At 40.8% G+C, this 11,992-nt stretch overlaps 1 protein-coding gene across 4 annotated transcripts in view; it reads left to right on the plus strand.

The window, feature by feature from the left end:
• Lsm14a (LSM14A, mRNA processing body assembly factor) overlaps positions 1-11,992 on the plus strand; it is a 47,031-nt gene that overhangs the window by 32,484 nt on the left and 2,555 nt on the right. Inside the window, exons 5-10 of one of the 4 annotated variants that reach the window (XM_005368430.2) lie at positions 1,209-1,385; positions 1,655-1,720; positions 6,471-6,653; positions 6,759-6,930; positions 8,647-8,878; positions 11,003-11,059. In XM_005368430.2, coding sequence (XP_005368487.1) covers positions 1,209-1,385; positions 1,655-1,720; positions 6,471-6,653; positions 6,759-6,930; positions 8,647-8,878; positions 11,003-11,026 — 854 coding nt within the window. In that variant the 3' untranslated portion in view covers positions 11,027-11,059. The remainder of the gene's footprint in view (positions 1-1,208; positions 1,386-1,654; positions 1,721-6,470; positions 6,654-6,758; positions 6,931-8,646; positions 8,879-11,002; positions 11,060-11,992) is intronic. The other 3 variants (XM_005368432.2, XM_005368431.2, XM_005368434.2) reach the window with 3 other exon arrangements.

An 11,992-nucleotide genomic window follows, 5' to 3' on the forward strand; every position in this document is an offset into this window, starting at 1 on the left:
AAAAACAAAAAACAAAAAAATGTTGTTTTGATTTTGCTGAAATCATTTCTGGGTTTATTCCTAATCATATACTCTACATTTCCTATTTGTAGCAAAATCAACACCGTGATTAATAAGTTGTTAGTAAAAAGGAAATTTAATATACAGCCAATGAGCCAGTGACTCACTCTGTGTGTCTCCCTTTGTTTTTATTTCTGTACTGATGATTTCTGAGTTGTAGGCTTTCTTCTCAGAAAAGCAATGATAGGGGCTAGAGAGATGACTCAGAGGTTTAGAGCACTGGCTGCTCTTCGAAAGGTCCTGAGTTCAATTCCCAGCAACCACATTGTGGTTCACAACTGTCTCTAATGAGATCTGGTGCCCTCTTCTGGTGTGCAGGCATACATGCCGGCAGAATACTATATACATAATAAATAAGTCAAACCCCTGATAAATAGAGACAAGGCAGGAGAGTTTCTGTATGACTTTGGGAATGAGTGTGACTGTTCTGGAGTTCTCAGAAGAGTTTGTTTTTTCTGTCTTTTAAATTCTGACATTTAATTACCCAAACAGGTAAGGCTTGTAAGAACCATCTGCCTGCCGTGCTTTATTGTTCTGTATATTCTTAGAGCAGAACTCCATGCTTTAGTCATTTACATGGGTATTCATACCTGGAATCCTACCACTTGGGTGATGGAGGCAGGAGGATCGAGAGCTGAAGGCCAGCCTGAACTATATGAGATTGTCTCAAAAAAAAATCTGAATGTGTCAGTATAATCCTGTGATTAGGAAAGCCTCTATTTGACATGCCTACAGCGTGATATTTGCATCCCAGCGCTCAGGAGGCAGAGCCAGGCGGATCTCTGAGTTTGAGACCACTCTGGTCTATGGAGTGAGTACCAGGACAGCTAGGACTGTTACAAAGAGAAACCCTGTCTTAAAAAAACAAAGAAAGAAGAACAAAGAAAGAAACACAGATAAATTCATGGCAGTGATGTTGTTACTGTATTTTTTGTGGATTTTTTTGTTTGTTTTTGTTTTGTTTTCATTGGCTGAATAATCAGCCCACTAAAGATAAGTAGATTTAAGCACTGCTCTAATAAAATTAATTCAGTTTTATGCTGAGGATTTGAGTTAGCAGAATAAAATTCTAGACTTATTTTTAAAGGGTCTAGATGGTTTTGAAATTCTAGGTTAGGGTAGTTTATTATCTTTTGGTTACATTTTAGGTCGATCAAGCCCTCAGTTAGACCCTTTGAGAAAAAGTCCAACCATGGAACAAGCAGTACAGACCGCCTCGGCCCACTTACCTGCTCCAGCACCTGTTGGGAGAAGGAGCCCTGTACCAACCAGGCCTTTGCCATCTACCAGCCAGAAAGCAATAGACAACCAAGAGCACAGGCGAGGTAGAGCTGAGCTGTTTACTGTTCCTGCACTGATGATCACTCTCCATCTCCTCATTTCATTAAGAGGGTTACTTTATGTGAATGACCCTAGCAGGTTTAAGCTGAACTTTATTTTAATAGTGTTCAGTCTTTCAAATTTCATTCAAAGTGGAGGGAGTGTGTGGGGTTTTTTGTTTGTTTGGGGTGTTGTCATCTCCATTCTAACTTTGTGGAAAATTTTGGGTATATATTCTGAATTGATTTGTCACTGTGCATGTCTCTTTCTATAGCTGAAGTACACAAAGTCCCAAGGCCAGAAAATGAGCAGCTCAGGAATGATAGCAAGAGGCAAATAGGTAAGTTACCTGGCTCTAGCTGGTTTGGGTTTATTTGATTGGAGGGGTTTTGTGCTTGCTTGCTTGCTTGCTTGCTTGCTTGCTTGCCTGCCTGCCTGGTTGTAACAGGTCCTTGCTGTATATTCCTGACTGTCTTGGAACTCTACATCCCAAGTGCTGGGATTAAAGGCATGTGCCACCACACCTAGCAGCTACCTGGATCTGAAGGCCGTGTGCTGTGGATCTCAATGGGGGAAAGCATTTCAAAGAAATGCATAGTTGCTATAAAAAGAAAGGTGGGAATTGTTGACTACAGAGGACTGACCCCAAGGCAGCGGCTTGTTGTGCATCTGCACATGGGGCAGACTGTTGCTGACCTCCATAAAAAGACAGACCAGAAGGTGAATGTCAGAAGTAGGTGACATCTTAGGAAGATGTAGTTTGGTTTATTGCATTCTGCCGATATCTGTTTCCTAGTTTTGCTAGTACACAGTTGGGAAGGAAGCTGGAAAATGAATTTTTAATACCACAATGCACTTTTTTTATTTTCTTATGTCTATATTTAATTTTTCTGAAGTACTATTTTTCTGGAAAAGACTCTTACTTAATGATACACAGCTGCCTTTGGATTTGGGGGATTATGTACATGTTCTTGTGGATGTATATGCATACAGGTACATAATGCGTGTATGTGCATATGGGGGTAGAGTTTAGAGGGTAATATTTGGTGTCTTTTTGATTACTCTCCACATTATTTTTGAGGGGAGCATCTCTCACTGGACCTGGAGTTCATTAACTCGACTGCTGGCTGATCGTTGAGCTCCAGGGATCCACTTCTCTTCAAAACTTGAGTCCTTGTGCTTATGTGTCAGTGGGCATGTGCATGGAGGTCAGAGGTTGACATCAGATCTCTTCCTCAATCACTCTTCATCTTACATACTGAGGAAGGCTTTCTTACTTGAACCCTAAGCTTGCTAATTTGGCTAGTTTAGCTAGCTGGCTTGCTCCAGGGATCCCCTGTGTCTGCCTTATGAGAGCTGGGATCATAGGTGTGGGCTACCATGACCGCCCAGCATTTATGTAGGTGGCAGGCATCTGAACTGCAGCCCTCACAGTTGTATAGCAGGGGAATATTACCCTCAGCAATCCTCAGCCCATTGAATTGTTTTTTAAGTGCATATTGAGTGTTTGCCTGCATGTATGTATATGTGTATGATTGCCAAGTGTGTACCTGGGTGCCCACAGAGGTCAGAAGGAGGGCATCAGATCACTTGAAGCTGGAGTTACAGACAGCTGTGGACTGCCATGTGGGTGATGGGAATCCTAGGTCCTCTGGAAGATCAGCCAGTGCTCTTTACCTCTGAGCAATTTCCAGTCCCCAAAACAATTTTCTTTTTAAGATTTATTTATTATGTATACAGTGTTCTGCCTGCATTGTATGCCTGCAGGCCAGAAGAGAGCACCAGATCTGTGGAATTGAACACAGGTCGTTTTTTTTTAAAGTATTTAAATATCCAGAGTTTGTGTCTTTGTTTGTTTGTTTTGTTGTTGTTGTTGTTTAAGACAGTGTCATGCAGCCCAAGCTAGTCTGGAAATAACTGAATAATCAGGAATGGTCTCCAACTCCTGATTCTGCCTCCCAAGTGCTGGCATTGTAGGCATGTGCCAACAGATTTAGCCCAAAGATTTTTGCTTTTTTTAAAAAAATTTATTTTGTGTGAATGACTATTTTGCCTGTAAGCATATATATGTATGTATGTATGTATGTATGTATGTATGTATGTATGTATGTATGTATGTATGTATATGTATGTGTGTATGTACCACATGCTTGTCGGATCCCCTGAAACTGGAGTTACATATAGTTGTGAGTCACCTAATCTGGGTCCTGGGAACCAAACCTGGGTTTCCTCCTAAAAGCAATGAGTGCTCTAAACCCCTGAGCTAGTTCCAGGACAGACCAAAACTACAGAGAAACCCTGTCTTGAAAAACAAAAACAAACAAACAAAACCAGGATAAACATGGAACTAGCTCTTGTAGATCAGGCTGGCCTCACAGAGATCCGCCTGCCTCTGCCTCCCGCGTCCTGGGATTAAAGGCGTGCACCACCACCGCCTGGCTTCTGAGCTGTCTTTTTAAATGAAGTACTGTATAAGAACTTTTAATTTTCTTTTGTGGTTATTGATTTAATGAGGTTTTACATTTTCTTTGGCAATATTTAATATTTAAAAAGCATGTTTTTGTTCATTTCCAGTTTATTAATGGAAAATAAAAGCTAAAACTGTTCCAAGTTAAAGCATAGTAGTAACATATAATCAATCACCTTAATTTAGATGGCGATTAGGAAGTAATCTTTGTATTCATTGTTAGGCACCTCAGTGTGCTGTTTTTAAGTGTATGAGCACACATTTCACTTCTACTTGTTTGGGGTGCTCTCTCTGTGGCCTGGGCTGGCCTGGACCCCCTGGACTGAAGAGATCCCTCCTCCTTCACCTCCTGGGTAGTGGCTTACTGCTTTCTGTGTGGATTTTTGTTTTGTTTGTTGTGGAGTAATTACTATATTTTAAACAGGTGAATAATCTCTTAGAATAATTACCATATTTTATCATGCAAAGTTATGTAAGAAGCTGTAGAAATGCCTCAGCGGTCAAGAGTACTTTCTGCTCTTGCAGGGAAATGTCTGTTTCCTAGCACTAAAGCTGGCATCTCATGCACCCCTTTCTGACTCTGCAGGCATGTGCATACACATATATACATGTAGTCTTTTCATAAATCTTTTAATAATACTTTGTTAATAATAAGTAAATTTATCTTCCTTAAACTCACCACCTGTGTTGGAGATAACTCTCAATGGTAAAATATTTGCCTAGTGTCCAGAATGCCTTAGAGCCAGTCTCTATTACCACAAAAATAAACAAAAGGTAACTAAAAAGCTTCACTACCCTCATCCACCACTAAGGGTCACTAACAGAACAGTGTTCTTACAGGTTCTCCTTGGATTTTACATTCTTTATGCAGGACTTTAAGGTGAATCATGCCGTTTCCTGGAGTGGAACTGAGTTGCTTTTAATAATAAAATTGAATGTGTTAAAAGACCTGCTTATCTAGACTTAATGGTCTGGATCTGTTGCTTATGGTTGTTTTTTCGCAAACTCGGTTTTGTTTTGTTTTTTTAAGTTAAACTCACACTAAGTACTATTCCATATTCTATTTTTAACTTAGTCACACATGTACTGGATGTTTGGATTCCCAAGTTTTCACTATGAATTATACTACTTTGTATTACTTTCTCACATCTCAGTGACTGACTGAGATCCTGTGGTGGTGGTGTTGGTGGTGTAGAAAGAGAATACATAGATCCGGAAGACTTGAATAAGTGGAGCTGCTGAAAGGAAACAGTGAAGCCCAAAGTGCTTGCAACCAGTAAGGACTGGTGCTTCTCTGTCTGTTGTTTATCTGAATTGTGAGAAAAGCATCTTTTCCTGCAGTTTGTGCTCATTAGTGTTCACTTATGCTCTTATGTACTTCTTATTTCCTGTTATCCTTTCCACAAAGGACCTGACACTTTGGGTATGGGGTACATGGCAGAAGGAACAGAATTTCTAGAGACTATGTTTATATAGTGAAGAAGGCTCCAGATCTGTTAATTATACATCTCTTTGTTATGGTCTTCATAGACATAACTGTATAAAAATTACATTAAAAACTTTTATTTCTATTTTTTAATATACATACTAACTTAGCAACTTTCTCTTTTTTTTGGGGGGGGGGGATTTGAGACAGGGGTTCTCTATAGCTTTGTAGCCTTTCTGGAACTAGCTCTGTAGACCAAGCTGGCCTCAAACTCACAGAGATCCACCTCTCTCTGCCTCCCGAGTGCTGGGATTAAAGGTGTGTGCCACTAGCAACTTAATTCTTTTTGGTATCTTTTTGACATCAGTTTGTTTGTTTTTCTCTGTGTATATGGGCATGTGTATGCTGCAGTGCACCCATAGAGATCAAAGGACGACTTGCAGGAGTTGTTTTTGTTTGTTTGTTGTGTTTGTTTATTTCTGTATATGTGCCATTGTTCAGGTGTGTCACAGTACAGATGTGGAGGTCAGGATAACTTGTGGAATTCAGTTCTCTCTTAGCATCATATGGGTCCCAGAGATTGTACACAGGTCATCCATCAGTCAGGCTTGACAGCAAGCTCCTTTACTCATTGAGCCGTCTCTCCAGCCCCAATTTCAGGGGGGATTATTGTTATTTTAAGATTTTTTTTTAGCCGGGCGGTGGTGGCGCACGCCTTTAATCCCAGTACTCGGGAGTCAGAGGCAGGCGGATCTCTGTGAGATCGAGACCAGCCTGGTCTACAGAGCTAGTTCCAGGACAGGCTCCAAAGCCACAGAGAAACCCTGTCTCGAAAAAAAAAAAAAAAAAAAATTTTTTTTTTTTAATATGTGTATGCATGCTTTAATTGCATGTATGTCTGTGTACATGTGTGCCTAGTACTTGCTGAGATCAGAAGAAGGCATAAGTCACTCCCTGGAACTAGAGTTTTGAATGTTTGTAAACCACCATGTGAATGCTGAGAACTAAACACTGGTTCTCTGCAGGAGGAGCCAGTGTTTTTAATCATTAAACCATCTCTCCACTCCACCCCCCATTTCTCATTTATATAAAAATACATATATGCTGTACATATAGAGACCTTTATATTGTAGATCGTTTCATACAAAGACTGCAGCTGCTACATGCTGAATGTTTGTTACATTCTTTCTTGCGTAGTTCCAGGTGTTCCTTCTGTTCCAAGGAGAGGACGTGGGGGCCATCGAGGTGGCAGGGGAAGATTTGGTATTCGTCGAGATGGTCCAATGAAATTTGAGAAAGACTTTGACTTTGAAAGTGCAAATGCACAATTTAACAAGGAGGAAATCGACAGAGAGTTTCATAATAAACTTAAATTAAAAGGTAAGTTTTTATTTTTTTTTTAATCAGAAAATAATTATTATCTTTGAGGTGAAGATGTTTTACAGCTTGGATGTTTAGAATCTTAACTTGCATGTTTTTCATTAGAAGATAAACTTGAGAAACAAGAGAAACCTGTAAATGGTGAAGATAAAGGAGACTCTGGAGTTGATACACAGAACAGTGAAGGAAATGCTGATGAAGAAGATCCTCTTGGTCCCAACTGCTACTACGACAAAACTAAATCCTTCTTTGACAACATTTCCTGTGATGATAATAGGTACAATCTTTTCATGTGCTCTCCGGGAATTGACACGTAAAATACCTATGACTTCAATGAATTTATAAGATTTACTATTTTTATTTTATGCGTTATAGTGGTATTTTGCCTGCATGTGTGTCTTGTCTGTACATCATCATGTGCATGCAGTGCCCACAGACCAGAAGAGGGCATCAGATTACTTGGAATTGTAGTTGGAGAAGGTTGTGAGACGCTATGGGAGCTTAGGGTTGAACCTAGGTCTTCTAGAAGAGTAACCAGTGCTCTTAACTATTGAACCAACTTTCTAGCCCCCCACAATTGATTTTTGTAATGTTTTTTTTCTTTTCCTAAAAGAAATTTCTGTTGATAAGGTTTTTTTTGGGGGGGGGTGTTGTTTGGTTGTTTGTTTGCATGCACACATTCTATAGAGTGGATGTGGTAGCCAGAGAACAATTTAAGGGAAATCAGTTCTTTCCTCTTAGCATGTTTTTTTCCAGGAATGAACCCAGATGTCAAACTTGCTGGCAAGCACCTTTATCAGCTGAGCCATCTCACCAGCCCAAAAGTTTTAAAATGATATTTTTTCTAAAACAGTAAAGGTTGAGGATGTAGCTCAGTAGAGGAATACTTTCCTAGCATATGCGAGGCCCTAGGCTTTATCCTAGTAACACAAAAGGAAAAAGAGGTACACACACAAAACTGCAAATAATTTTAAATAGTAAAAATAAATAAACACATAAAGGGACCAGGAATAGTGACACACACCTTTAATTGGGAGGCAGAATAGGTGGATCTCTGTGAATTCAAGGCCAGCCTGGTCTACAGAGCGAGTTCAGGACAGGCCTCACAGCACTACAGAAAAACCCCGCCTCAAAAAACCAAGAAGAAAGAAAAATAATCATGGACTTTAACCTATAATCCCAGCACTTGGGTAGGAGGTGGAGTCAGGAGGATGAGGGTTCAGAGCCAACTTTTGTTATGGGAGATCTGTCTTGAAAAGAACAGCTTATACTTTTGTAAGGATTTAGTTACATTTAGATACTAGTTAAAACAGAAGCATTAGTATAGCATATAAACCTTTCCTTTGTGTTACCCTGTCTGCATTGTAATTCAAATGAAACCAGACCCAGATGGAAAATGTTTCTTTTGACTCATACAGTACAGTCTGTCATATTAGAGGTCCAGAGCCCAGCACAGTGAATGGAGGGCTACAGAAGCCATACTGTCCACATCACATCACCTTTGTCCTGACTGCAGCTTGGTGCAGTTTAAGTGTGGATAGGGAGGCCTGAGCCTGCTAGGCCCAACGTCTATTGTAACCACACAAGCTCTTGCTGGGTTAATTGCATCAGGTCCAATTAGGAGCTAGGATACCGAGGGCCTCCATCTCCTAGCTTCTCTAAGACAAGACTTTCCTGCCAACTCTGTCTTCCTTTCTATGGGTCAAGTGGAATCTGCGAATTCCCTCAGTCTTAATTATCTTCATATTAAAGTTTTTATCAGTTGTATTTATAAGAAACTAGACGCTGTATCATGTGAAAACATACTACAGAAATGTATCGGGCTTGCATGCCAGGAAGGCTTGGAAGAATTTACATTAACTGCTTGTTTTGTTGTTGTTAATTAATTTTGAGAAATCGATTAAATTTATCCAGAATTGGGGCTACATAAACTTGCTGAGGGATCCACTTTTTGAGCTAACACGCTAATGTCCATCTGCTCTTAATATGACAGAGACAGGAGACCAACGTGGGCTGAGGAGAGAAGGTTAAATGCTGAGACGTTTGGGATCCCGCTTCGTCCTCATCGTGGCCGTGGGGGCTACCGAGGCCGAGGGGGCCTTGGCTTCCGTGGTGGCAGGGGACGTGGCAGTGGCCGAGGAGGGACCTTCACTGCCCCTCGAGGTTTTCGTGGTGGATTCAGAGGTGGTCGTGGGGGCAGGGAGTTTGCAGATTTTGAATATAGGGTAAGTATAACAACATGCTGTGGGATTGGCCTTCAGAACATTTTATTTGTATCTGTTTGGGCAGAATTATTTTTAAAACACCAGAATAACTTTCAATTTAACTTCTTAGAGAATATACATGATTAGAATATTTAACAAAAAAAAATAACCATAGTTTCTTGACTAATGAATGAAAAAGAGCTGGGTTTGGTGGTACAGGCCTTTAATCCCAACACTAGGGAAGCAAAGGCAGGTGGGTCTCTGAGTTCAAGGTCAGCCTGAGAAAAAGAAAGTGCTCTTGAGTACTTCAAGGTGGCATCAGGCTAATAAGCAGCAGTTAGAGTGCTGCCTGTAGCCTGACTGCTCTTTCAGCCCAAGGGAGTTTAGAAGGCTGATGATTTTTGCCTTTTTACTAGAGCTAGGAGTTCAGATTTCATGAACCAGTAAAATCTCTTAGACCCCCCCCCCCAAAAAAAAAGAAAAGAAAAGAAAAAGAAATACTCTGGTAGCTGCTGTGTTATGTTAGTGTTACCTTTTTTCTGTCTTTTAAAAGAAAAATTTTTAAGGGAAACACTAAGGAATACTAAAACTATACAGTTTTTAAAAATGACTATTGCCTTTATTTCATATTACTAGATTTTTGCACTTTAACACTTTGCTTTAAATCTGCACATCTGAAAACGTTGGTGTTCACATAGTAGTGAGTGAGTGACAAGCACGGTGCTGCATGGTTCTCACACACTGACTCAAACCTCGCGGCTCTGTGAGAGGCTCTATTATTATCTACGTCTTACAAAGGAGACAGATACAGAGATATTAAATAACCTGCCCAAGGTCACAGAACCAGAGAGGGATGACACTGAGTGTTGGGCCTAGCAGGTTGGCTCTTGAGTCACTGCTCTTAATATAGGTTTGTAGAGAACTCACTCGGCTCTTGTTTTCTTATTATGGCATGCTCTTGAGAGCCCTCTGGTATACTGGCATTCACCAACAGCTGGGGAAGAATTCCGTTACTCTATTGGTGTGCTTTTGTGTATAATTTATCTAGTGAAAGAGGCCAGTCATTTAAGGAACTATCTTAGATTTTTGACAAGAAAAGAAAATAAAAGAGGAAAATTCTGTTATACAGAGATCTACTGGTAAAAGCAAAAGAGTTGCAAAGGTTTGCTGGCTTGAGTTTTGTTGTCTGATTTTTATAACTAGCTATTATTGAGGGTCTCTGTGGAAGATCAGTATTGATGGATTTGGGGCCAGGTATGTTAATTTTAATGTCTTGGATATTGTACTGAGACTGCTCAGAATTAGCTTTAAGTCATTAGCTCCTGTTACCCAGCTGTGCAATTGCAAGACCCCTTCAGCTCAGGTTCTCACTCTATGGACTGTTCTTATCTGACTTCTCTTAGAGTTGCCAGCTCCCCCATACACAACTCAGTTCTTTGAGCACTGGAATAGGTATTAGTTTGAGAATGAATGTAAGCAAACTTGGTTTAACAGACAGAAGTGAAGATAGGACCATGGAGAATCAGCCAAATCTGATCCTCTCTTTCACCTCACGCTGTGAGGTAGGTGATTGACCTCTGAGAGGTATAAACTTAGTGTTAGACTGGGTTCTAGCTCCTAGCAGGACACACAGTGATTGTAATTCTACCCCAGTTTTTACTAAGAATAATGGTTTACACATAAACTTTGTGTCCTGTACTGTTTTTCTTTTTGGAGAAGGGGGATATCTGGAGTGGGGTATGGATGTAGTCGGCTTTGAGCACATGCTCCTGTGAAGTAGCTTCAGTCACCATGGTGGGTGACTGAGTCTTCCATTTCTTCAGAGAGGATCCTGAAACAACGAAGAATCCGAATTGGGGGCTGGAGGTGACTCAGTGGTTAAAAGTGCTTGCTAACTTCCAAAGGACCCAAGTTTGATTGTCAGTACCCATGTCAGGCAACTCAGACCTGCCTGTAACTGCAGCCCCAGGCAGTCTTCTGATTTCCACAGCTACACACACACACACACACACACACTTTTTTAATTGGAGTGGGGGAGGAAGAATCTGAAATGACTCTATCTCTCTCCTCCCCTTTTATTTCTCCTCCCTCCCCTTACTCCTCCTCTCCCTCTCTTTCGCCTGTCTTTTTTTTTTACCCTTTCAGAAAACCACGGCTTTTGGACCCTAAAAGGTCTGGATTGGTCATACTGCTTTCTGAAAGGTAAAAAAAGAAAAGAAAGAAATTGGGAGGTGTGAAGGTTGGTTTGGTGGGGGACAGAAGGTTCATTTTTAGTTCATTTGTTTCCGTGCCAACTTGTACTTTGTTGTATGTGCTTCAGTTTTTTAGTAACACTGTACAAATAATTTGGTATTGTACACTCAGGTGAAGTTAACTCTTTCAACTAGGAATTTCTTGTCCTACTGTTGGGATATGTATCACTAAAGATTAGGTGTTGTGCAGGGTATGGTGGTGCATGCCTTTAATCCCAGTTCTTGGGAGGCAGAGGCTGGAGGATCTCTGTGAGTTCCAGGGCAGCCTCAGCTGTTACACAGAGAAACCTTGTCTCAAACCCTCACCATCACCACCACCAAAAAAAAAAAGAAAGAAAAAAAAAATGTGTGGCTATAAGGGGGATTAACTCCAAGAGCCACATGGATCCCAAAACCCATGGGTGCATAAGTCTCTTATCAAACAATGTTGCATTTACATAGACCCCCATCGTATCCTCTTACCTGTTTGTGGGGTCTAGAGATTGAACACAGGAGTTCACCCGTGTTGCTCGGGTGCTTTATGCTGGGCTTCACTGCTAGCTCCTGTTTTTCCTGCCCTGCAGATTATCCTAACACAGTCGAGTGATACGACAGTACGCGGACAGTTGTTACACCCTGTTGTGCAGGCCCTAAAGGGGAGAGACAAGATTTCTACATGCTTTGTACAAATGCAGACACATAAACACACATGCCTAGTTTATATCCACTCCTAAAACCCGAGGATGCAGAACCCAAGGACTGAGGGTGCAGACTGTGTAGCTGCTTGTCTGAGGGTAGCAGAGGTCCTGACTGTACTATATGTAAACTTGAGTTTAGGGTCAGTTTACTGGTTATAGTTTCTCATTTTTCCAGTCAAGTTTCGTTTTCAAGCTTATTTCAAATT

The sequence above is a fragment of the Microtus ochrogaster genome, unplaced genomic scaffold (genome assembly GCF_000317375.1).
Source record: "Microtus ochrogaster isolate Prairie Vole_2 unplaced genomic scaffold, MicOch1.0 UNK32, whole genome shotgun sequence".
Taxonomy (NCBI): Eukaryota; Metazoa; Chordata; class Mammalia; order Rodentia; family Cricetidae; genus Microtus; species Microtus ochrogaster.